Below are 26,866 nucleotides of genomic sequence, written 5' to 3' on the forward strand. Positions count from 1 at the left end.
GATCAGCCACATCGCGTGTTTCCTTTTAAAGCTGTGTACCCTGCGCGTGTTGTCGCCTCCTCTGTTCAGATCATCTGTTCTTTCTGCAAATACTCTGCGTGCACATCTGCCACATGCCAGCCACCGTTCTAGGCACTGGGCTGTGTGGTGGCCCAAATCGACACAGAGCCTACCCTCGCAGAGCGGTCATCCCAGCAATGAGGCGGCAGGCAGCGAAACAAACAGCAGGCCTCGTGTGCGAGCTGAGTGCCAGCCAGGACGGCAGGCATGCCCAAGGAAGAAGGGTTAAGGGGACAGGAGGTGAGAGGTGGTGCTGAGCTGGGCCCAGAAGGAGGTCAGGTGAGCCACACGGCATCTAGACGGAGGGCACGGCCAGCACAAAGCCTCGGAGGCTAGACCGAGCCTGGCGTGTTGGGGCCTGGAGGGCACAAGAAAGGGCCAGGGCAAGAGGCAGTGAGGACAGGGAGGTGATAGGGGAGTGACGGGCAGATCGTTTGGGACCCTGTGTGCTGCAGGGAGGGTTCGTGTGACAGAGCTACGAAGGGCGTCCATCGGTCGGTCTGGCTCCATCCCAGCTCCGGAACTTAGCGTCAGCGAAGCTCCCGGTGATCCCGCGGCCTCGTGGCGACAGTCCGTGGCCACGACAGGCACCCCAGGCCAAAGCAGCAGTGCCTGGCTCTGCGGTCCCAGGTAGAATGGAGCAGGCCACTGGCAATGTTAGAAGTTAAGTACGTAAACAAGAGGGCAGACGCAGCATTGGCCAAATCAAGCATTTACCCCTCACTGAACCGGGCAGGCAGGTAGATCTGCCCGTGCTCGGTGTGGACGCCAAGCCCCGAGGTCTCAGCGCAGCACAGTGAAGAGGCAGGAGTGACGTCACGGTGCCATTTCCTTTTCTAGCTGAGGACCATCCCCGGCACCGGGGTGAGGTCCCACGGCTGCCATAACAAATTACCGCAAACCCGGGTGGCTTAAAACAACGGAAGCCTTTTTCTCACAGAAGTCTGAGTGCAAGGTGTCCAGCAGGGCCTGGCCCCTCTCAAAGCTCTGGGAGAGGGTCCTTCGTCACCTCTTCCAGCTTCCTGAGCCTGAGGCTCCGGCGTTCCTTGGCTTGTGGCCGCGTCACCCTAATCTCTGCCTCTGTTGTCACGTGGCCCTTCCCTTCTGATAAAGACACCAGTCGTTGGATTTGGGGCCCACCCAACTCCAGGATGACCTCACCCTAACTAATTACGTCAGCAAAGACCCCGTTTCCAAAGAAGGCTACGTCCACAGGGCTCAGCACACGGACGGGTTAGGAGACAGGCCCACCCACAGCAACCCCCTGTTGGACATAGAGCTGGCAGCCTCGCTGCCTTCTTCTCTGAGGGCCGCCCTTGCGCAGCGGTTGTCCTGGGAGCTCTTCCCCTGCAGTTGCCCCAAGGGATTCTGGCACATTCTTCGAGGGCCGTTAGTCACCCTCCTTGCCTGGTGTCTGCACCTCATGAGTCAGATGCCTCCGACCCCGCCCTGCTGCCTCCCTCCAGCCTCGGCGGCGTGAGCCAGCAAGGCCAAGTTTCCCCAGCGGTTAGGAGCTCCTGGAGGGCGGTGCCCACGCTGGCTTCCAAAACAGGCTTGAGCCAAGTCCACGTCACGGCCATAAACGTGCTTCCTGGGGCGACCGTTTGGAAAGGGAGAAGATTGTTGTAGTGTAGAGCTGGGCTTTCTCGGCCAAAGCACCACCGGCGCCCGGGGCCAGGTCACTGCCCGGTGGGTCATCCTGTGCGCTGCGGGCTGTCGAGCGGTGCTCCTGGCCTCCGCCCCCCAGATGCCACTGGCACCGTCTCCCCCCAGATGTGACAACCGAAAATGTCCCCAGACATTACTAAGTGTCCCATGGGGGCAGATTATCCCCCAGATGAGAACAACTGTCTCAGAGTCACAGCTCCGGATCCCACGAGACCAAGCTGTTTATTTCCAGCCCCGACCGTTGAGAAATTGTTCACAAGTTCCAGCCAGTCTGAGCAAAACGCCAAGAGTCACTTTCTAATAACAGGAATAATTTGTTGTTGTGCCTTCGGGTACACTTTCCATCCGTTGGGGTCCTTGACAACACTTCTGCCCATTTTAAAGATGAGGAAACAGGGTCCCGGAGGGGCATGCTGGTGTGCAAGTGTCCTGGGGCTGCCGTCACAAAGCGCCACCAACAGGGGTGTGGGGACAGGGTGGGGGGGGGGGTGCGCTTAAAACAAGCAGGAATTAATTCTGTCACGGTCCCGGAGGTCAGAAGTCCACAATCAGGTTGTGGGCTTGGTGGGTTCCTCCTGCAGGCTCTGAAGGAGAATCTGTCCCTGGCCCTCTCCTGGCTCTCTGGTGGCCACCGACAGTCCTTTGGTGTTCCTTGGCTTGTGGTAGCACCTCTCCGTTTTCTGCCTCTGCCTTCACATGGCCTTCTTCCCTCTGTGTCGCTGTGTCTCTAATTTACTTCCTCGTATAAGGATCCTTGTCACTGGATTTAGGACCCACCCCAAACCCAGGATGATCTCACCTCAAGATCTTTATTTTAATTACATCTGCAGAAACCCTATTTCCAAATAAGGTCTCCTTCACAGGCTCCAATACCTCTCAAGGGGGCACAAGTCAACCCGCTACGGTCTGGGTTCCCCAGGCCACACCACAGGCAGCCATGGCTGGACCGTGGTTGGAACCTGGCCTGAGTCTGAGCCTGAGTTCATGGTACGTCTCTGTCTTCACGAGAGATTTCCTCAGCCCCAGGGGCTGTAGAAGGCCAAAGATCGACACGTCCTGTGGCCTTTGGGACTTTTTCTCAGCTCCCTGAAAGGAGAAGTTGAGTTGTTTTGAGGTTTGGGTGTCGCCAGGCCGCTCCCCCCACTTGTGGGTTGCAGCCTCGCTATGCAATTCTGACCAGAAAACAGGAAGGGGGCACTGTGGAAAGCCGGTTCCAATCAGCTGATCCGCCCGCCCCTGCAGTTAACTGTTACTGTCACTTATTGTCACCATTTCACACGATGTCACTCGGCCGTGCTCTGCCCCCCTGCAGCCCGGCCCCCAAACTGCCTCTAGAAGCGTGACATTTGTGCAGGACTGTTGTTTCGGCTCAGATGTACTGAAGGTAGGGAAAAAGAAAGAAACACCGAAGTTGCAGAAGGCAGGCTCACTAGGGCAGCGAGTGGCCGGGGTCCTCCTTCCTGTGTGCCGGGGTCCATTGCCCACCCTGGGTGCCCTCAGAGAACCTGCCGACTCTAGACACGGGCAACTGAGGCGTCGGCCACTGGGCTGGCCACAAAGCGTGCCCAGGCACGCTCCTCTCCCTGGGCCCACAGACCTCAGCATCAGGGCTGAGGCGGCTCTCTTCATCTGTCCTGAACTGTGACAGTTGCCACCAGCGTTTGCTGATGCACACAGAGTTTTAATTTTGAAAGCAGAAATGAAACAAGGATGCTTGCTGGCCAGGCCATTTTCCCAAGCAGCCAAAGGCCGCTGCTTGCTGGGGTTCGGGACCTTCATGTAGCTACCGCGGCCTGGCCCATGCATGCAGACACAGGATCCTGGCTGAGAGATGGTGACACCCCGAACCATCTGGCACACCTGTGGGAGGCCGGTGACCTGGTTCAGTGTGATGTGGGACCAAGGGGGTCCTGGAGCTCACTGCTGCCCCTCACCCACTTCCGGGGGCGCTGAAGGAGCCAGTCCTGGGACTGGCATCTATGCCCACTTCAGTCCTGAGCCCCAGCCCCCTTTGGGGCCCACAAACCCAGTCTCCTGTGACTCCAGACAGCTCCCAGCCCCCCTCCACCCACCGGACTACTGGGTCTGTTCCTACTACCATCCATCTGCACCAGTTCAGTCCACCCAGGACTGCATGCCATCGTCCTCCCTACCCTTTGCTCTCAGGGACACCTGCCCAGACTATATCCTTCATTCCCACAATTGCACGGATGGGCCAGCCCAGTGGTGAGGGCACACAGGTGAAGCCACTCAGCCAGGGTGACCCCGATAGAAGGTTCCAGAAACAGGTATATGCCTCTGCACTTAAGGTTTCTTTCTTTCTTTTTTTTTTTTTTTTTTTTTTTTTTGAGAGAGAGAGAGCAAGTGAGCAGGGGAGGAACAGAGAGAGCAAGAGAATCCCAAGCAGGCTCCCCTCTGTCAGCGCAGAGCTGGATGTGGGGCTCAAACTCACAAACCGTGAGATCGTGACCTGAGCCAAAATCAAGAGTCAGACGCTTAACCTGCTGAGCCACCCAGGCACCCCTGCAGTTAGGGTTTCTATTTAAGCTCTTTATTGAGACATAATTCACCCATTTCAAGCGTGCAGTTCGGTACTATTCAGTACATTCACCGTGTTGAACAGCCACCACCTCTATCTAGTTCCGGAACATTTCCATCCCCCCAAGAAGATACACCATGAGCAGCCATTCCCCATCCCCTGCCCCGGCCCCTGGCAACCACCAGTCTGCTTTCTGTCTCTATGGATCTGCCTGCTCTGGACGTTTCCTATAAACGGAATCATACACCGCGTGGCCTTTTGTGTCTGGCTTCTTTCACTCGGCACGGTGTTTCCGAGGTTCACCCACCTTGTGGCGTGAGTCAGTGCTTCGTTCCTTTCTGTGGCCGAGCAGCACTTCCATCCTGCGGATGAGGCTGCACTGTGTTTCTCCCTCACCAGCTACCTCGGGGCTCCGTTCCTTTGTGCCGGCTGAGTCTGCAGTTGGGTTTCCTCCCCGGCCAGGCCAGCGTTACCCCGTCAGTGACAGGAGGGTAGAGGGGAGGGGCGCACGTGAAGGCGATCCCACTGGAGACTCTCAGGGTTGACCGAGCCATGCCAACGGGAGGCAAGCAAAGCCTGGCCAGCAGCCTACTCTGGAAATGCAGGCTCCCCTGGGAGGGCAGGGTAGGACAGGTAGACACGCCTAGGTCGGCCTGTCTGTGTTTGTCATCTCTATGTGCCTGCTGCACCTGCTAAGAGGCTGGCAGTCAGAGAGAGGCTGGCGCTCAGGAACAGGGGCAGTGAACACATAGGGCAAGCTGCCCAAGGCCTCCGGAAGCAGACGAGAGCATTTATGCATGCTGTTGGGCTTCCGGAGCCAAGGTGTCAGGATGGGACAGGGTCAGAAGCGGCCGCACAGGGCTGCCTGGAGCTGGGTGCTGGTGTGGACTGCCATCCAGGGTATTTCATCCAGGGCAGACCTGAGCACAAGCAGCACAAAGACCTCTTGACCCCAGGGCTTGCTGGGCCTTAGGGTTTGTCCGGTTGCATGACCCAGCACGCAGCACAGGGAGAGAGGCCAAGGGCAGATGACCAGCTGGGGTGCCTCCTGGCCAGGCGCTCATCCCTAGCGTGTGTTAGCCACGGGGGGAGCTGGGCTTGCCAGGAGGAATGAGGGTTTGAGAAAGGAGCAGGTGGCCAAGGACAGGCCTCCAGAGACCCGCTTCAGGGCATGGGCCTCAGCAGGAAGGAGGCTCAGGATAGGGAGGAAGGAGGAAGGTCGCTGGCGTTGCCCACCCACAAAGGAGAGTCAGAGCATTTGCAGCAAGAGAAGTGCTTGGGCCGGGAGTCTTTACCCGATGCCCATCCAGTTCCCAGATCTCAGGGCCCAAAAGCCTGGTTGTGTCTGCATTACTTGAATGCAGGTGTTTCAGACAGTCCTAAGACCACTTGTTCTTTTGGTGTGTTGAGGGGAAGGTTAGCAGCTGGTAGGGGGCGGGGCTTGGGTGAGAGAGGGTCTCGGGCAGCAGCATAGAACACTCTGGAGGGAAGTATGCTGATGAGATAAGTCCAGGCCAAGTCTGGGTACACAGGCCACCTTGGGCCTTGGGCTGGAGTCACCAGACACTCCTGAGCTGGGGGTGAGCTGGAATGGGCGTGCAGCTTGGCCAGGGGGGAGGGGGCAGACCAAGATCTCCCAGAAGTCATCCCCTACACCCCAGCCAGCAGTCAAGGCTCGAGCTATCCTGAGCCACCTTCAAGGCCGGGTGGCTAGAAGGTCACAGATGCGAACATCAGAGTCACCCATCAACAGGGGAGAGAAAGGGAGAGCCAGGGGTGGGATCTTGGGAAAATGGGCATCGTAGGGAGATCCAGTGGTGCAAGAATGAGGGAAGGTGCGGTGTGGTCTGGAGGCCAAGCTACTGGGAGCCCGTGGGGGAGGTGGGCCCACCCTGGGCAACTCCACAGAGCAAGGAATCAAATCTCTGGCTGCTTCTGTCCCCAGTGTGGCCTCCCTCAGGATGTTTCGGGAAGTAGTTGGGGTAGGGGGGCCCAGGTCAGTAGAGTGGCCTGAAGGTAAGGTAGGAGCCGAAGTCAGAACCCAGAGCAGGAGGGAGACAAGGCAGGGCGGATCACACAGGGGACAAGAGGACGAATAAGGCACGTGGGGGGTCGGCTTCAGACCTCGCAGACAGAAACACGCAGAGACAAAGGCTGTGCCTCCACGCCACCGACCTGGGGCCAGATCACTCTCTGTTGGAAGGGCCATCCTACGCACTGCAGGATGTCGAGCAGCGGCCCGGGTCTCAGCCCGTCGCGTGCGGGTAGGAGTCCCTAAGGCAGTCAGGATAACCCAAAATGTGTCCAGGCCTCACGAAGTGTCCCCCTGGCAGGGCAGAATTGCCCCCATGGAGAATAAGTTTTAGGTTGATTGCATGCAAAGAACACTGTCGGTGTCACAGACGTTTCATGCCTAAATGGCTACAGATATTATTTTGGTAACATTATGTCGTTGTACTTCCACATCAACCCAACTATATTCAGCACCAGCACCGAGGGCGGCTGGCAGGCAGGGAAGCAATCTCCTGCTGGCTTTCTCAGTCGTTCCCGGAAAGAGGAGGCTGGTGCTGTTTCTTGCCCTGAGATCAGCCAGAGCCAAGCAAATGGGTCACTCCCCCCACCCCCCCCCCGCCCCTGCCCTACGCCCAGAAATCTCGTGGCTTTGTCGCCGCTCAAGCACTTGGGTTTGGCCTTCCAGGCAGACTCTGAGTGACATTTTAAAATGATATTTTAAGGGGCGCCTGGGTGGCGCAGTCGGTTAAGCGTCCGACTTCAGCCAGGTCACGATCTCGCGGTCTGTGAGTTCGAGCCCCGCGTCAGGCTCTGGGCTGATGGCTCAGAGCCTGGAGCCTGTTTCCGATTCTGTGTCTCCCTCTCTCTCTGCCCCTCCCCTGTTCATGCTCTGTCTCTCTCTGTCCCAAAAATAAATAAACGTTGAAAAAAAAAATAAAAAAAAAAATAAAAAATAAAAAAAAAAAAAAAAATAAAATGATATTTTAAGAGCTGCTTGTCGATACCGAAGAATGGAGCTGCCCAGTCTGAGGCCCCCCCAGAGCGGAGAAGTCACCCGCTCCCTATGTGTTCCTGCAGAGGAACTTCTTGAAAGCACATGAGCAGTTTCCCGAGGCAGTTAGTACTGCTTCCAGAGCTCTGGAATTTTATCACCCCTCCACCCCTGTCCTCCTGGTGCGGCTTCCTGAACATAATGGCAGGTGTTGGCTGTGGTTTGGTTTATGTCTCTTTTAAGCGTCTCCCCGACAGGAAACAAGCCAGGGCCACCATGGTGGTTTTTGCTGCTGGGGAGCATGCGTGGTTATCTGCCCCGTTTTGGCAAAACTGTGACGCATTTTATTATTGCTTTTGGTTCTACTCCGTAGGTGCTTGTCTTTGCTCTTTTCGTCTAATGCTTCATTTTTTTTTTGTATTAGTATCATTTTCCTTATTTGAAGTATAATTTCTTTTTGTATATACCGGGGATTGGCAAACTCCAGCCCACGAGTTAAATCCGCCAGAGCCGGTTTCTATAAATAAAGTTTTATTGGCACATAGCCACGCTCCCTCATTTACCTATAGTCTGTGGTAGCTTTCACGCTGCCTTTCACAAAGGCAGAGCAGAGCCTTTGCAACAGAGACACCGTATAGCCCACAAAACCAACACTGTTTATCACCTGGCCCTTTATAGGAGAGGTTTGCTGACCCCTCATACCTCTACGTTCACATGGAACATTCCGGAACTTTCCACAACTTTCTTCATGCCCTCTTCTCACCTTCTGCTCAGCTCCCCATACCCAAATATAGGAAACCAGATTCTTACCCTCGTTGGTGAACTGGCATCACCAGCTCAAATCTTTCTGCATTTGTATCCATACCAGGTATAAGCACGTGTTCATAAACATCTACCCGCGGGGGGGGGGGGGGGGTCTGTGATACTGTGATTTATAGTAAGAAATATATATTTGGTTTTCCTCTTGTTCCTGGCACAGAACTGCTAGAACCTTAAGAATTTCCTAAGTGATAAGGATAATACTGTTGTGTTATGTTAATGAGGTGGCTTTTGGAAGGCATCTAGGGATGGGGGCTGGTTACCAACAGAGCCAGCCGTGTGATTAAAGGGTTGGAACTTCAGCCCTGTGTCCCTGACCTTTGGGGAGGGGAGAGGAGCTGGAAGTTGAAATCAAAACCGGCTTGGGTGACTCAGTTGGTTAAGTGTCCAACTCTTGATTTTGGGCTTGGGTCATGATCTTGTGGTTCATGGGATCAAGCCCCACGTTGGGCTCTGCTCCGACAGCACCAGAGCCTGCTTGGGATTCTCTCTTTCCCTCTCTGCCCCTTCCCCTCCTGGCAGACACACTCTCTTGCTGTCCCTCTCAAAATAAACATTAAAAAAAAGAACAGTCACCAACGGCCAGTGATTTAATCAGTCGTACGTATTTTATGAAGCCCCCATAAAAACCCAGAAGGAGGGAGTTCAGAGAGCTTCTGGATTGGTGAACACATGGATGTGCTGGGGGTTGGGGGGTGGCACACCCAGAGGGCATGGGAGCTCCGCGCCCCTTCCCACACACCCTGCCCTGTACGTCTCCTCCATCTGGCCATTCCTGAGTTACATCGTTTTACAAGAAACTGGAAATGGAGTGAGTAAACTGGTTTCCCAAGTTCCGTGAATCACTCTTGCAAACTAATTAGACCCAAAGAGCGATTCGTAGGAACTTCTGACTGATAACCAGTTGGTCAGAAGCATGGATAACAACCTGGCTTTCAGTTGGCATCTGAAGGGGGGCAGGATGCAGCTTTTATGGGACTGAGCCCTTAACCCGTGAGATGTGACGCTGTCTCAGGGTCAGCGGCATCAGAATTGAGTTGAATTGTAGGAGGCCCAGCGGGCGTTGGAGGCTAGGTTGGCGTGGGGGTGGGGGGGACGCGCACGTCGGAGTTGGAGGCAGAACTGTAGAGTCTCAGAGCGGTTTGGGGGGGCCGGGAAAGGAAGGCTGGGATGCAGATGTCCCGTAAAGTCCAGCAGGGCCGGCTCCACCCTAGCGCTCTGCTCAGGCTTCTTGCTGTCCTCCTCACCCGCTCTGGGTCCCACGGGCCACTGGGCGTGTTTTTACAGCCAGCGCATCTGAGCTCTGGCTGAGGGTGCTGGGGGCTGTGTGGGTCCTCCTCCCAGCCTTGTACCCTCACGGAGGGCCCTTGGAGGGTCTCCAGCCACACCCCAGGCCCTGAGACCTCCTGCACCCTGGCTGCAAGGCCACACCACCTGCCAGGGTCATAGTGGGAGGAGGACGCTGAGTGAGACCCCAGTGTCACCTGGACCCTCCCCCATAACCCCTGGATCCCCCGGTTTCGGGGAAGGTGCTAGAGCTTGACAAGGCCAGGTCGGAAGTGTGTACCCAGGGCTGAGGCATCCCTGGAGGAAGCTAGCATCCGAGATGTCAGATGTGTGCCCACACAGACACACTGGAGCTCACAGCTGGAGCGGGGGTGGGGGATGGGGGTGACTCAGCCAGAGAGAGGAGCATGAGGACTAGACTCTCGTGGCCCGGCGGTGGGGGGAGGTGGGACTCAGCCCAGCTGCAGAGTGATAAGAGGATGTCAGCAGAGGACCGTGTGTCCTATGGCAGTGGGTTTGGGGCGGGGGGGAATGCTGCGGAAGGGGTGGCCATCCAGATGCCGGGGCTCGCTGTTGCTCTCTGTCCTCCCTGGGCCCTGCAGACCCGCGAGGCTGCCTTTCTGGTCTCTGCATAGAAAAAGTGCAGATCCCTGACCCTTTGCAACCATCTAAGGGTATTTTAGACAAAAGGGGAACTTATATATTTTTGGGAACGCCGCATCTAAGAGAAAAGTGAAAATTATGGGTTGTATTTTAAGCACCCAGAAAGGCCTCTTTGGGATTTACGGAAAAAGTTGATTAAAAGGCAAAGCGTAGCTGGGGCCCGGGACACCCCTGCCACAGCCACCGCCCTTTCGGAAGGTTCTGAATACTTGGCTGCACCAGGACTGGACGGGGCAGGGGAGTGTCGGGCCATCTATCAGCTACATCTGCCTTGCTGTCTGGGGCGGGAGCACAGCTGGGCAATGCAGCCACATGGCCTGGCAGCCAATTTGTTTCCTCGCGATTACCCAGGATGGAGGGACTCCAGTGTCCCATCCCCAGCATCTCTGGGAAGCTGCCCTCTGAAATTCCCCCCGTGTCGGTCAGCCACCCGCTGGCCACAGCCAACTTCCAAGGCCAAGCCCTGCAAGGCTCCACTTACCTGAGGCCCCTTGAGCCTGAGGCTCTCGGTCACCTGCCCAGCTACTGACCAGCCCTGTGACCCCAGCATGGGGTTGCTGACCACTTCCTTTTAGGTGGAGGGGAGAATAGCACACCACGTGGCAGCAACAGACACAGGCCTGTAGCCTTTCCTGGCTAAATGGATCTCTGGGACCCGGGGATCCCCGGGGTAGCTGATTTTTTAATGGAGTTTAAGGCTTGGTCCTCATCTGGCGCGATCCTGCCCCAAGGGCGCGTGTGATAACACTGCAAACCGGCATCTAGAGGGTCGAAGCCAGGGATGCTGCTGTTCAAGGTCCTACAGCGTGCAGGACAGCCCCCGACAGCCCCCACCACACACACACACACACACACACACACACACACAAATGATCTGGCCCCAAATGCAGTGCCAAGGCCGAGGAATCTGCTGTAGTTGAGGGGCCTCTAGGATATGCAGTTAAAAATCCAGCCTGGGGCTCTGGAGCTACTACCTGGACAAAGGTACTCATTGGAGGTATGAATGTGGGGGAGATTGTGAGAGAGAGAAGATGACAAGGACATGCGGCCCCTGAGGGAACACCTTTCGTTCTACCGAAGTGCCCGGACCAGTTCCTGCCCTTCAGCCTGTGACCGCACCCCGTTCCACCATAATTTACCACCCATAGGACTTCAGGGCCCAGAGCCAGCCCCTGCCAGGAGGCCAGGAAGACGGGAGCTGCCACGTGCTGTGTGACCTGCGGCAAGTGTGCATCTCTGCTCTGCCTGCTGATCTCTGACCCCAGGGCCTTTGCATGCACTACATCCTCAGTCTAGAAGGCTCTTGCCCCCAGTAATCTAGCTGAGTCCCATCCCAAGGCCTTCTGGGAAAGCCAGAGGTCCAGAATGTCACATGATCAGCAGAGTCATGCCAGCAGAGCTCCCGCCACCCCACATCCTGAGGCCATTTGGTGTTCCAGGGCTGTTTGTTTCTTTTTTAATTTTTATTATTATTATTATTGTTTAGAAAAAATATTTTTTTTAATATTTAATTTTTGAGAGAGACAGAGCACGAGCGGCAGAAGGGCAGAGAGAGAGGGAGACACAGAATCGGAAGCAGGTTCCAGGCTCTGAGCCGTCAGGGCAGAGCACGACGCGGGGCTCGAACTCACAGACCGCGAGATCATAACCTGAGCCGAAGTCGGACGCTGAACCGACTGAGCCAGCCAGGCGCCCCTAGTCCAGTTTGATAGCCCCAGCTCTGAAAGAGCAGGGATTAAGTGTGTGCTGAGATGAGGTCACCGTAACACCAAGGTGAGGAGGATGCCTCGTGGGGAGACTCCGTGGAGAGGGTCACGAGAGCAGCAAAGGTGAATGAAAGAAGCCACGTTACAAAAGGCCACATATTCTGTAATCCCATTTATATATGTCCAGAACAGACAAGTCCATAGGGACAGAAAGTAGTGATCGGCTAATCTGGGGAGGGGGGCAGGGAGTGACTGCTCATGGGGGTGGGGGGTCCTTCTTTTGGGGTGATGAAATGTTCTGGAACTAGCTAGAGGTGACAGTTGCACAACATGGTGAACATACCACATGCCCCTGAATTACACATTAAAAATCGTTAAAATGGTGACTTTTATGTCATAGGGACTTCACAATTGAAACAGAAATGCAGAGTGGGGCTCTACACATCTGGAACTCCCCATGGGGACCTGCCACGTCCCCTCCCTGATTCCCTCCCATAGATCTCGCACCTTGCTGCCATCAGTAGCCAGACCAGGGAGGGTGATAATGAGCACAAGTCCCAGATGAAATTTACAGACACCGTTTCTTAGCAGACACGAGCCCAGACATCCTAGAGGTCGTTCTACTGGCTCTGACCTCTTTGGTGGCTTCGGGCACACTGGAGTGTCTCCATGTCCCTGAGCCCCATCCCTCAAGAAGAGGCCACAGGACGCTTAGAAGGAATTTCTTAAAGGAGGCAAATGTCTCAAAAATGTGTTGTCCAGCCCATTTTTCCATCCATGGAAGCCCACTTTGAACACCCATTATGCCAATTGCTGAAACTCCAGGGGCCGATTGATAGTAAAATTGGCCAGAGTGGGTCAGCGGTGGTCACTCCAGGGTACATATCCTGGATGAGGCCGCTGCCCTTGTAGAGAGGCTTGGACCACAGTTCTGCAAGCTGATTCCGTCAAAGGCCCCGTAGTCAACATTTCCAGATTTTAGGACCATGCAGTCTCTATCAGTTATGGAACATTGCCCTCAAAGAGCAAAAGCAGACACAGATAATACATACATGAATGGGTGGGGCCACGTGCCCATAGAGCTATTTATAAAAAACAGGTGGTGCATCTGGAGAGAAGCATCAGACGGACTCACACTGAGGGGTTGCCTACAAAATACCCAACCAATCCTCCTCGAAACTGGTCAGATCTCAAAAACAAGGAAAGCCTGAGAAACTTTGTACGGAGACATCAAGGAGACAGGATGACTGAATGTGATAGGGGATCCTGGAACAGAAAAGGGACATTAGGGAAAAACTGAGGACATCTGAATAGAGCATGAACTTAATCACTAATAACTTAATCAATATTGGTTTGTTAATTGTGACAAATGCAGGGTTAACAGGGAAGCTGTGAGGTACTCGGGAATTTTGCTGGAATATTCTTATATATTGCTTTTCATAAATCCGAAACTATTCTACAATTAAAAGTTCATATTTTTGGTAAGAAGTCATTCAGCCAGGGGCGCCTGGGTGGCTCAGTCGGTTAAGCATCCGACTCTTTTTTTTCAACGTTTATTTATTTTTGGGACAGAGAGAGACAGAGCATGAACGGGGGAGGGGCAGAGAGAGAGGGAGACACAGAATCGGAAACAGGCTCCAGGCTCCGAGCCATCAGCCCAGAGCCCGACGCGGGGCTCGAACTCACGGACTGCGAGATCGTGACCTGGCTGAAGTCGGACGCTTAACCGACTGCGCCACCCAGGCGCCCCAGTTAAGCATCCGACTCTTGATTTCCGCTCAGGTCATGATCTCGTGGTTTCATGAGTTCGAGCCCCGCATCGGGCTCTGTGCTGACGGTGCAGCACCTGCCTGGGATTCTCTCTCTCTCCCTCTCTCTGCCCCTACCCTGCGCATGCTCTCTCTGTCTCTGTCAAAATAAAGAAACTTTAAATTAAAAAAAAAAAAAATTCATTCAGCCAGATTTGGCCTGTGGGACATAGTTTGCAGACCCTGGGCTTAGATAAGTTCCCACCACCTCAATGAAATGTTCAAAGTAAACCTCAGATAGGTAAGATCCTGGCACAGTGAATTTGGACCGCACGCACCTCCACCCTCTCCCACTTCCCCGTTTCTGTCGGGCAGAGCCATCACCAGTGGTCTTCTTGGGTCCTTTCCTCCATCACCCATATGCTCGCTGCCTCCACATCCTTGTCTCTTCCTCTGAAATATTTTCCGCTACGGTCAGGACCCTGGCCACAGTAGCCCCGCTGCTGTCTGCAGGTGACAGTGTCGGACAACCAGGGCGGCGTCCCGAGCAGCGGCTTCTGGTCCAGGCCTGTCTGGGCACACAGCACAGCCCCCTGCCAGGGGTGTTTCCCAGACAGGCCCTTGCTTCTCAGAGCTGTGAGGGTCCAAAGCCAGGAGTTCTCAACAAGGATCCCTCCTCCTGTGCCTGTTCGGGCACCATCATCACAAAGGCGTCCCTCACCCCTCCACCTTACCGTGCCTGGCAGAACAAGGTTGTCGAGTGGGACAGGGGCTGGACCTGCCTGGGGTCGGGGTGCAGGTGGGGAGTGGCCAATCCTGGCAAAGCCCTGTAGTATGAAAGCTGCCCTTCTCTCAGGGCTAAACGTCAGGAAAGCAGTCTGATTAAACCAAGTGCATTGAACACCCAAGTATTTTGCTCCATTCTGCCCTTGACTCTTGAGACCTGTACTCCAGACGTCCAGGAAAGAGGGGAGTGTAAGTAGACATTCTCTTGCTTTGTTTCTCCCCCGAGATACGTCATTTTCATAATAAATCCTAAAGCCATAGTTCTTATCCTACCATGAATCAGAAGAACCCTCTCAGGCTCTGGCTTAAGAATTTAGATTCCTTGGGGCGCCTGGGTGGCGCAGTCGGTTAAGCGTCCGACTTCAGCCAGGTCACGATCTCGCGGTCCGTGAGTTCGAGCCCCGCGTCGGGCTCTGGGCTGATGGCTCAGAGCCTGGAGCCTGTTTCCGATTCTGTGTCTCCCTCTCTCTCTGCCCCTCCCCCGTTCATGCTCTGTCTCTCTCTGTCCCAAAAATAAATAAACGTTGAAAAAAAAAAAATTTAAAAAAAAAAAAAAGAATTTAGATTCCTTGGCCTTTCCAGAAATTCTGCAGGTTTGGGATGGGGCCCAAGACTCTTATCTCTACCAAGCTCCCACAGCTCATACTTGGGGTCTCAACTTTTTCTTTCTTTCCGTCTCCCCAACCCACCAGAGTGGCACAGTAGTGGTGACTCATTGGCAATTCTGACTAACTCCCCCCTCCTATAAGCAGGGGAGCCCCAAGATAACAGGTTCGCCCACCCCAGGGATGGGGGATGGGGTCAAAGGCAACCCCTTCTCCAGGGATGTGGAGAGAGTCCGTAGTGCCTCCACAAGGGTGGAGGGATGCTCCGGAGACCCCCCAGCCCACCCGTGGGAGCTCACCTTCCCTCACGCGTGCAAATGCTTGGTTTTGCTGCGTAAAAAGTACCAAAAGCCCTCACTGTTCTCACGATTGCCACCCGAGTGCATGCTGTTTGGGAATTGGGTAGGGAAGTCGTTGTCCTCCCAAGATGAAACCTTCCATAATGAACTGCCCACTTACAGAACAAGTCCTCTTCTCACGCTCTCCTGTCAGCGTGCTCTCTCCTGGGTACGTCCCGCTACACAAACGCCATGCAAATCAGTTGCAAAGTGAGGTTGAAAAGGTTCAGGATTCCAGGACGTCCTCACGTGACCCGGATTTTGCTCCGACTTCAGTCACTCATGAGTGACTTCGGTCACCTCCATGAGCAGCAGGTGGGGAAGGGAGCCAATGATGGCAGTCTGAGCTTCAGGAGGAAACGAGTCTGTCGTGCTGTTAAATGTGACCGGGTGAAATCTGCCTACTAAAGGGAGAGGATTTTCAGCTTGGCTCACCAAGCCGAGTTCAACTGTGTGGTTTATGAACAAGACACGCCTAAATCAAAGTGGTTCAGGGTGCTAAGAATGAAAAAAACAGGCCCAGATGTAGCAGGCAGATAGAAACAGGAGCGAAGAGAGCTGCGGTCCATGGACACGGAGAAGGCAGAGCTCGGGGCTCTGAAGGTTACATGTGACGACATTCATCATAAAGCCAAAAGCCTCAGTTTACACTTAAGGTATAATAGTTGCCAATGTCTGCACCAGACAATACAGATGCTGTCATTACAAAGTGGAAATTATAGAAAATACCAGGAGAAACAGATATGAACACATAGCAAGAGGCTATTTGAGTGGACAGCAAATCACAGGCATGTAATATGCCCAAACCATGTATTGAGACAGATCTGTGGCCATATCACAAATCCTTGACTGTGATATGAGAGTAAATCTTAAGTACTTATGGAGCATTCACAAAACTCATTCCTATATCAGGCCACGGAGAAAGCATCTAGAACTTCCACAAGTAGGAACACTACAAGCAGTACCTTTAACAATGGAATAAAACTAGAAATTAATTAAAAAAAAAATTTTAATGTTTATTTTTGAGAGACAGAGCGCGAGTGGGGCAGGGACAGAGAGGGAGGGAGACACAGCAGTCTCCAGGCCCTGAGCTGTCAGCACAGAGTTGGATGTGGGGCTCAAACCCACGAACTGTGAGATCATGACCTGAGCCCAAGTTGGACGCTTAACCGACTGAGCTACACAAGCACCCCCAGAAATTAATTTTTTAAAGGCCCTTCCACATGGAGATTTTTTTTGAAAAATAAATCATAAGTCTCTGTTAACTCCTGGATGAAGGGGGATCTATAAATCAAAATTACAGATTTTCTAAAAATCAATGACCAAAACTATGTATTATCAGAATCCACAAGACCCTTTAAAGCGGTACCAAGAGGACAATTCATAGCCATAAGCACTTTACATTCATAAATATGAACAAATGAAAGTGACTTAATTTCCCAGCTCTAAAACCTGAGAAAAAGGACCAAGTAAACCCCCAAGAGAATGATTTGGCTGTCACAACAGATAAGATGAGCCTGCAGGGAAATTGATGAATTCCTCAAATATTTTGGTGCAATAGGAACCAAGCAAGTCCTCTCCCTATCAAAGCTTGATCTGTTCTTTAGTCTTTCTGTGATCTAGCACATGGTTTCATTATAACCTAAACAAAAATGTAGTGAAATATGAGATACGATAACTTGTTTCATACTTGGTTTTCTCCTCCCCCTCGTCCTGTTCTTCCTCCTCCTTGTTCCGGTCCCCCAGGACCTTGGTTTGGTCCCCCTAGGAGCCCTTGCTGGTTTTCAGTGTTTCTGGCCAGGTCTGTGGCTGATCGTTGGTGCCAGTCCAGATAAGAGTGACAGAGCCTGTGAGAAACTGGGGACACAGAGGTAGGGTGAGAGTCACATCCCATCATCCCTCGGCTCTCTGCAAATGCCTGCTGTCCATTTGCCCATCCATCCAGCAGCTGGCTGTTGATAAGAGCTGCTGGTTGCCCCCAAGACCCATGGGCAACAGGAAGGGAACAGAATCCAGGCAGAGGCAGGGTGTCAGCAGGGCCCTGGAAAGCCTCCACTTCCTGCCCCATACCTGCAGGCCCCCTGAGTCAGCTGTGCCTCCTGGGCAGGCTGGCAGTGACGAGGAGGCTCCTGTCTCCCACCCCATAGCCCCCTCCTCTCACCAGCATTACCACCCTCCCCCCCATCGTCATCCTTGTCCTCCCCTGGCATCTTCCCTCCCGAGAACTGGCCACCCCCTCCACTGCTCCCCACATGGCAGTTCTGTGGGAATCGCTTTAGTTGTACTTCTTACTTCTGTACTTCCTGGGACCTTGCGGGCCTGTCCGGCCCTCCGTGCTTTAAGGTCCTGTTTCTCTGTGTCCTTGCTGTGCCCGGGGAGACCGATCCATCCAGATGATGCTCACCCACCCTGTGTCTGAGCGTCCATGTGCCTGAGGGCCCCCAGAACAGTGGCCGGCACGCTTGTCTCATGAAGGACCCCGGGTCACTTTCAGCTCTGCCGCCGTAGTCCGAGAATGGGCACAGACTGTATGTTAACAGACACGGGACATGGCTGTGCGCTAGACAGAACTTTATTCATGGACACCGGAAGGTGAATTTCGTATCGTTTTCACGTGTTCTTAAATGTTCTTTTTTATTTGTTTTAACAAGTGTTTAATTTTTTTTGAATTTTTTTTTTAACGTTTATTTATTTTTGAGACAGGGAGAGACAGAGCATGAACGGGGGAGGGGCAGAGAGAGAGGGAGACACAGAACCGGAAGCAGGCTCCAGGCTCCGAGCCATCAGCCCAGAGCCCGACGCGGGGCTCGAACTCACGGACCGCGAGATCGTGACCTGAGCCGAAGTCGGACGCTTAACCGACTGAGCCACCCAGGCGCCCTTTTTAACAAGTGTTTAAAAACGTGAAAACCATTCTTAGCACGCAGACTGTACAGAAACAGGCTATGAGTTGCCAACTTGAGGAGAGGTCCGTGCCCACGGCCGCCCTACCCTGCCGGGCATCAGGAGGGGGTCCTCTGCACAGCCATGTTCCAGTCGTGTACAGAGCCTCTGTCACTGCCTCGGCCTGCAGTGGCAGAATTGAGTCGCTTTGACAAAGCCCCAATCTTTAGTACGTGGCCCCTCACAGAACAAGTTTGCCTGCCCGTGGTTCGCACAGTCTCACTTCATCTTTAAACACCCTGGGAAGTCAGAGGTTCTCTCCCTCATTTTATTGGAGAGGAATCTGAAACCCAAGAGCTTTGAACTAATTTGCCCCTCCCCCCCGGTTGGCACCTACTAATGGTAGCCTTGGGCCTGCAGCCCTCCCCCACAGCCACCAGGACCCACTGGAATCCCCTGCAGACAGAGCTGTTTTCCTGGGCTTTCTGCCAGCAATAGCCCTCCACCCCACGCAGGGTTATTTTCCGAGCATTTCCACACCAGAAAGCCCCAGGTTCAAGTGGACGCCACCGGGCCGTTTGCTCAGCAGACCTGGCAGATCAGTCCCCACCAGGGTCCTCCGTCCATGGACCATCTGGGCAGAGACACTACCTGTGGCACTTCTGTGCTCCGTCGAGCCCACGGGACACCTCCGGGTGCCTCTTGCCATGTATGACTGTTGTCTGTGTCCCCAGACGGGCACAACCCGTCAGTGGGTGCAGGCCAAGCGCTGTTTCACATAGAAAGTATGCCTGAAACATCTAGCAAAAGAAGTCTGGTCCCACCATGCCAGCACCAGCTTCCAGTTGATCTCGGTGTCGCGTTCTCCGCCCCTACCAACGACGCGATCAAGACGGCTCCCGCAGGCCAGCAAGCGAGGGACAGTCTCTTTCGACCCCATCTTTGGGTTTCATTGTTGCCTAAGATACGCTGATGTTCTTTTACCAACTTCAGCCTCTGCCTGCAACCCCAGCCACTCCTCTGTCCCCACGCCCAGTCTTGGCTTGGACACGAGAGATCCGGAAGCCCTATGTGGCTCGTGGTCTGAGGCAGGGACGGAGGCTTCACCCAGAGGTGGCATTGCAGAGGGAGGGGCAGCAGGAAGGCCACAAAAGGCGGTGGGCAGCCCACCCTGCTTGGGCGGATCGGGGGGCTCCTAGAAATGGTGACCCCCGATCCACGGATGTGCAGGCATCCCCTTCAGACCCCCATCACGGAGGGTGCTCTCTGAAGCTAGAACAGTTCCAGGCACACAGCAGCCAGTCAACAAATTGTCAAGTGGATGGATGGGTGAACGAATGAGTGAATGAGAACTTATGTGCAAAGCCTCACAAACACTTGGGAAGTGAGGTCCCTGTGGCTAGAAGATCAGGAGAACAGAGAAGGCCAACCCCGCAACCAAGACAAAGCCATTAGAGTAAGCTAGAACTTTCCGCTGAGAAAGAATGGCCACAAGTAAATCTGGGAGCAGCAGAGTTATCTTGGGTTGGGCCACCTCAGCCTGGCTGGAAGGACAGCCACCCCGGGCAGGGATCCTGGGGGACTTCTCAACAGGGGAAATCCCTCCTTGGGGCTCACCTGTCAATACGGGAGGTGGGCAAGTGCGTTTGCCTTCGTGAGCTCATCGCATGGGGCTTTCAGGTTTTGAAATCTGAAAGTAAAACGGTGTTCGCCTGGTACGGTCCATCGAGACTTGTTTGGTTTTTGTGCGGGATGCACAAGAGACCAGGGTTGTAAGCTCAGAAGGGGCTCGGGAATCCACCTGCCTGGTCACCAGGCCCAGGGGGAGCGGCTTCAGCTGGAACAGGCAGGCACCAACAATAGGTCTGAAGAGGGAGCCCAGGCTGTGGGGACTGAGGGGGCCAATGCATGGGGCATGGCCTGGGAACGAGGACACTGGGTTCCAACCCAGGGTCACGTCCACCGCCTGCCTGCTCTCAGACTTCGGGGAGGTCGGCAGGCCTCTCTGTGCCTCGGTTTCCTCTTCTGAAATGGGGGTTGGCACAGGTGTCTCTTAGAGCAGAAGAAAGAGCCAGAAGCTCCAATCGCGCCTGGCGTGGGACTGGACTCCCCACGGGTCGTTCTGTGATCCTATCACCATCCTTCCTAAAATGTTTACCACGCGTCTCAGCCAGGAGCAGAGGCATCCTGTTTCAATAGAAAAGGCATCTTCTAAAATTTCTGCCTAAGTGAGAGGCTCTGCCTCGATATCTCCAAATTAAGAAACCTTTTTGAATTTCCCAAAAGAGGAACCTCAAAGATCAGGACAGTTGGAAGAAAATCAGATGGCCTCCAGCTCTTGGCATCCTTGGTGGGGTGGGGGGGGGGGGAACGGTGGCCTGGTGGGCACACCATGCCCCCCCCCCCCCGGGCCCAGGTGTCATCTGCCCCATCAGAGGGAGGGCGGAGGTGCTGCTCCTTTGTTAGTGTGACCTAAAAACCGTGCCTGGAGAATTTTAAATTACAGAGTCGTCTCTTAATGGGTTTCTTCTTCTATCAGGATTCCTTCCTTTTTATTTTTTTCTTCCCAAAGTGTGCAACTTGTATTAGAGATGTGTACTTTTATGTTATATAAGGAGGGGGGTGGAAAATGTGTCCAGGAAAGGAGAGGCCTGTTCTCCCATAGCATTTTGCCAGCGCTGTGGGTTTTCTGGCCTGGTGGGAAGGCAGCATTAGCATGTGGCCTCCGCAGCCCCCATGCCAGATCACATCGCATCATTGCTGGCACCCTGATCCAGCTTCCTCCCCCCCCCATCCACCCCGGGCCCCACATGACCACCATGCACACCGTCCTCCCTTGTGCCGTCTTGCGCTCTGAGCCCGTGCGTGCACCGGTCCAGCCCCCAGAGCAGCTACATAATAGTTCCCCTGGCCGCGCGCGCCAGGCCGGCATTTCCTCCTCCTCGGACGTATAATAGCGGCAACCGGATATTTTTAGACTGGCTTTGAAAAGTCGCAGTGTTCTGAGACCGCATACCAGACACATGAGGTCACTGCCCACCCCCCCCCCACCCCCACACCAAAGCCTGGGCTGCACGGGGCTGGTGGGCCCTCACATCCCGAAGACTTTCCCTCTTGCGGTCCCCAGGACGCCAGCCCTGTTTCCTTAGAAATCCCACAGAGACTTGTCCCGAGTTCAAAAGGGGGACGGCTGTGGGCTCTTGGGCTGTGCGTGCACATTGTTGGTGAGCTTCTGTAGCGGGGCCCCGACTACAGGGGCCGCAGCACAGAAAGAGGCCTGGTCCCCGGGGGAAGGAGCCCACACGGGCTCGGGCATCGCTTCCCCATCTGCTCGTAGTTAGGCAGGAGGGCTTGCTCACCGCGTTTATTTTCGTTTGGCGCAGGGGGAGGGCCCTGGCCCGTCCTCCGCTCCGATGCCACCCCGCAGGGTCTCGTAAGGGATGAAGGGAGGCAGCGGACCCACTGCCCGCTGATTCCCAGAGCAGAACTTGCAGAGTCTACGGGCTTTATTCCAAACAAACAAACAAACAAACAAACAAAACACGATCCCAAGGCCGAACTGGGGGGGAGCAAGGGATTCAACCTAGAAAGACAGTTTGCTTCCTCACAGGACTCCACAGGCTTGCAGTGCACGTGGGGACCCTCGGGACGGGATGAAGGGCCCGCAGAGCCCTCGACCACCCAGCCTTGCAGACCCGTCGTACCTCCCTCTGTATATAGCAGGGCTACCTGACAGTTCAGCCAGCCCTGGGGACATTTTCGGTTGTCGCCGATGCTGCTGGCCTCTGGCAGGTGGAGGCCAAGGACGCTGCTCAGGACCCAACAGCACACGGACGGTCCCACCGCTGAGAAGGATCCAGCCCCGAGGATCAGCAGTGCCGAGGCTGGGGACCCTGCGCTGGGTTCCACAGACACTTGGGAGAGCAGGCAGTCCCAGACCTGGCCCCAGGCTGTTGTCACCCAGCCACTGGGCCGGCAGCTCAGTGACACGTCAGGACCTGGTCGTTCCCACTGGCTGAAGAGCCCGTGTGTTTAACTCAGCTCTCGAAGGCTTTCAAAACCCGGCCAATGGACACGTCCTAAGGAAGCATTTGTGAAGACGAGAAGGGGCCCCTGTGGCCGCTGACTTGGGAAAGTGCCTCCTCAGACTGGGTTCTGCCTCCATGAGGCCGTGGGGAGCCCCCCCCCCAACCCCAAAAGTGCCCAGCCGCCACCCCTGCCCCGAGCAGAGCCCCCATTTCCAGTACTGGGCCAGGTTACCTCCTTGGGGCACCTCCTTCATCGTTCCTCTCCTGCTGGGTGACTTGGCCTCAGGTCTTTCAGCAGGGCCCATTCTTGGGGTCTGGAGCCCCTGGGGCAGTGGGGCAGGAAGTTGCTTGTCCTGTGATCCCCATCTGCCAGGCACCTGACAGCCCGGTGCCGCTGTCCTGGTTCCGGGCTCTGCTGATTGGAGCCGTTCTCAAAGGAAGTGTCCCGGCGGACGCTTCTTCATGGGGCCTTCACATCGCGACACCAGAAGCTCTGATCGGAGATCTGCTACATCCATTTCTCTGCAGAATGAAGCCTTTAAGAAAATCCTGCTTGCTCTCCGTGTGGGCACGTCTCCCGGTCCCTGAGTCCCCTGCGAGCCTCTCCACGTCTCCCTGCCCTGCCCTCATCCCCCTGGCCCACCGGACCCTCACACACCTACACTCCGCCCCCAAACCCCTGCAGACCTTGACAGTGGCCTCGCCACTTCCTTCCCGCTGCCCTCACGCCTTCCCAGCCTTCCACACAGCTCAGCCTTCTCAAACTGGAACATTGTTGGCCTGACACCCTCCTTGTGGCCACCAGGCTTCCCTTTCTGTGTGTGAGTGGGGCATCACCCCACCCCATGTCACCCTTCTTTGGCGCCTGGAGACACAAAGGGCTTGGACAGCTGAGCGCCAGTCTCCATGACCAGTTCTGCCTTTCTCTCCTCATCTGCCCAGCCCCGTGGCCCCCACCTCTGCCAGTGTCTTTCTCCCTGAAAACAGGGAACACCCCCCCCAGCACCTTCTTCTTCCCTGCCCTGCATTCCCCCAAGGTTTTATCATATGTTCCCCCTGCCTGTTCACCCCTTAGGGCTGTTGGATACCTCATGGAAAGGGGGCACCCCAAAAACCTGGGCAGGGTGTGTGCTTTGTCTTAATCTGGGTGGTGGACCCTTAGGAGGTTCCAGGGGGACCCCACTGAGTCACAGACTCCATGCACTATTCATACTTTCCTTTATGTATTGGAAATAAAGCCCTGATTCGTGCCACAATGAGAATGAACCCCAAAAGCATCATGCGGAGTGAGGGACACCAGACAAAAAAGCCACATAATGTATGTATGCTCCCACCTAGGTGAAATGTCCCGAACAGGCAATTCCATAGAGGCAGAAAGCAGATTGATGGCTGTCGGGGGCTGGAGGAGGCAGGAGGGGGCGGTGGGAAGTGAGTTCTAATGGGGATGGGGTCTCCTTTTGGGGTGATGGAAATGTTCTGGAATGAGACAGAGGTGACAGTTACACAACACTTGGAACGTCCTAAATGCCACTGAATTGTTTATTTTAAAACGGTTAAGTTTGTGTTATGCTAGTTTTACTCCAGTCAAAAAGCTCTCCAGGGCACGTGGGTGGCTCAGTCGGTTAAGTGGCCAACTCTCGGTTTTGGCTGACGGTTCATGAGTTCGAGCCCCAAGTCGGTCTCTGCGCTGACAGTGCGGAGCCTGCTCGGGGTTGCGTCTCTCTCCCCCTCCCCCTCCAGTGTGCCTGCCTGCTCCCTCTCTCTCTCTCAAAAGAAATAAACTTTGAAAAAATTTGCCGTGAACTGGCTTGCCATCCCACAGAATTACAGAACCCCCTCCAGGACGGGACGTGTCTCCACATCTGCTTCCTCCTACCCAACCTCATATTCTTCTGGAGCCCAGCGCCCATCTCAGCCCAGGGCCCAGCAACCTCCTTTCAGAAAGGGCCAAATAGTAAATATTTTCAGCTCTGCAGGCCCGCAGGTCTCTCTCGTGGCTACTCTGCTGTTAACGGTATAGAAGCAGCCGTGAAAGATCCATAAATGAGCGGGCCTGGCTACCCACCAATAAAACTTCATTTACAGACACGAAAATGTGAATAGGATTTTCATGTGTCAGGAAATAATATTCTTCTTGGGTTTTTTTTTTTTTTGTTTTTTGTTCTTTTTTTAATGATTTACAAATGTAAAAACCACTCTTGGCTCACAGGCAGTACAAAAATAAGCAGCAGACTGGATTTAGCCCACGGGCCAGAGTTCACCATATGAACAATTGTAACTGAAAAAGGATGCCGCTGATTGGCCTTTTTCACGTCCGAGACTTAACACTTGAACCCCCCTCACCCAACCCAAACCCAGAGATAAAGCGTTAAGTATGGTGCAGCCCACCTGGGCCTCACACCTTCGGGGTCTCCAGTTCTCGGGCCGCCGGGTGACTTCAGCCAAATGAGCATCCACGGCGCCCAGGGGGACCTCCGAGGCTCCAGGCTGAGGCGCGTGTAGACATTTCATCCTCATGATCTGAAAACCTGCTTCCGTTTTCCTCACAGGCTTTTGGGAATGCCAAAACAGCCCACAACAACAATTCCAGTCGATTTGGGAAATTCATCCAAGTCAACTACCTGGAGAGTGGCATCGTGAGAGGGTGAGTTGGTAGGCATCTAGCTGTGTACCACCAGCCTTGGTCTGGGGTCCTGGGGCATCCCTGTAAGGAAGAGCCAGCCTGGGAGCTCAGTGTTGACATTACGGCCGTGCAGACACGTGTGGATCGTACGGAGATGCAAATGTGATTTTTTTTTTTTTTTCTGAAGTCATTGATGTGAAGATCTGAACTGTGGGTCAAAGTGGGAGGTGTAGGTGCAGGAGGGGCGGGACCTCTGTCCCCCGGTCATGGAGCATGGGCCCCAGTGCCCAAGAAGCAAGTACGATGACCTGAAGGTGCTAGTCTGCCAAGAACTGGCAAGGACACGCCAAGCTATGTCTTGGTCTTGGTGAGGTTTTGAATTTGGTGGCTCTGGAGATACCACAGGCAAAGCTGATGCGGACCGTGGAGTTTGCCAAACGTGTGCCCCTTTAGCCAGGAGAAGACGTAAAAGACGTAATGCTGGGTAGTGAGTTGAAGCGGTTGTCCAGGGAAGTACTCAAGGGTGGGTAGATGGCTAGACGGGAGGGAGGGAGGAAGGGGAGATAGATTCATGGATAGATCCATGGGTGTGTGGGTAGATGGATAGATGGAGAGATTCTTGGGTATGTGGGTGAATGGATAGATGCATAGATTCATGGGTGGGTGGATGGATTCATTGGATGGGTGATGGATGCTTGGATGGATGGATGGATGGATGGATGGATGGATGGATGGATGGATGGATGCTTGGATGGATAGATTCATGGATTGGGGAGGTGGGGAGGTGGATAGGCTCATTGCTAGATGGATAAATTCATAGGTGGCTGAGTTCGTAGGTTGATGGATTCATGGATGGATGGATGGATCAGGTAGATGGGTAAGTGGGTGGGTGGTAACTGGGCTGTGAAGTTGATTGCCTGGTGGAAGTTAAAACAGACCAGCATTTTGTGCCGAAAATGTGAGTTCTGGAGGCATGGTTACCTCAGCTATATGTACAACGTTGAAATCGTGCTCATTTACACTCTGTGTAGCAGTTATGCTTATGAAAATATCTGGCAGTTGTGTGCAGCGAATTAACATGATAAGGAATTATCTGTTTTGTCATAGTATTTAAGCCATGTCATTTAAGAACTCTATTCTGAAGGATTTCTTTTTTAAAAAGTATATATTCTGGGGGTGCCTGGGAGGCTCATGTCATGATCTCAGAGTTCATGGGTTTGCACCCTGCGTCCAGCTCTGTGCTGATAGTTCGGAGCCTGGAGCCTGCTTCAGATTCTGTGTCTCCCTCTCTCTCTCTGCCCCACCCCTGCTCACACTCTGTCTCTCTGTGTCTCTCAAAAATGAATAAATGTTAAAAAAAAATTTTTTTTAAGTATATATTCTGAAAAAAAAAAGCATTCTGGGTAGTTGCAGTTGGTTAAAACGTAATTGTGATTGAATACTACATAGTGTTTTGGGTATTTTTTACTATGCAAAGGTCTTATGGGCCAATAAAACTCCTTTTTTTTTTATTTTATTTTTGAGAGAGAGAGAGAGAGAGCAAGCAAGGGCAGGGCAGAGAGAGGGGGATGGACAGAGGATGTGAAGTGAGCTCTGCACTGACAGAGAGCCCAATGTGGGACTTGAACTCACGAACCATGAGATCATGACCTGAGCCGAAGTTGGACGCTTCACCGACTGAGCCACACAGGCGCCCTTGCCAATAAAACTCTCTCAAAGTGAAAAAAAAAAAAAAAAAAAAAAAAAGGCATCTTGGCACAATCCAAGGTTATTCAAAGGGATCCTCCCTGCTTCCACATTCTTTTTTTTAATTTTTTTTTAATGTTTATTTGTTTTTGAGACAGAGACAGAGCATGAGCGGGGGAGGGGCAGAGAGAGAGGGAGACACAGAATCCGAAGCAGGCTCCAGGCTCCGAGCCGTCAGCACGGAGCCTGACGCGGGGCTCGAACTCGTCAACCTCAAGATCATGCCCTGAGCCAAAGTCGGACGCTCAACCGACTGAGCCCCCCAGGCGCCCCTCTGCTTCCACATACTGATGTGAGGGTCTGCAGTGGCGGCAGATTTACACCCGTTCCAGGTGATGCTCTGAGCAGCGGGGTGAGAAGCCC

The 26,866-nt window shown here is 54.0% G+C and overlaps 1 protein-coding gene across 7 annotated transcripts in view; it reads left to right on the forward strand.

The window, feature by feature from the left end:
• The window catches only part of MYO9B (myosin IXB), a 90,643-nt gene that overhangs the window by 22,873 nt on the left and 40,904 nt on the right, over positions 1 to 26,866 (forward strand). For all 7 annotated transcript variants that reach the window (XM_030303770.1, XM_030303810.1, XM_030303761.1 and 4 more), the window contains exon 3: positions 24,684 to 24,778. In XM_030303770.1, coding sequence (XP_030159630.1) covers positions 24,684 to 24,778 — 95 coding nt within the window. The remainder of the gene's footprint in view (positions 1 to 24,683; positions 24,779 to 26,866) is intronic.

This window comes from Lynx canadensis, chromosome A2 (assembly GCF_007474595.2).
Source record: "Lynx canadensis isolate LIC74 chromosome A2, mLynCan4.pri.v2, whole genome shotgun sequence".
NCBI lineage: Eukaryota > Metazoa > Chordata > Mammalia > Carnivora > Felidae > Lynx > Lynx canadensis.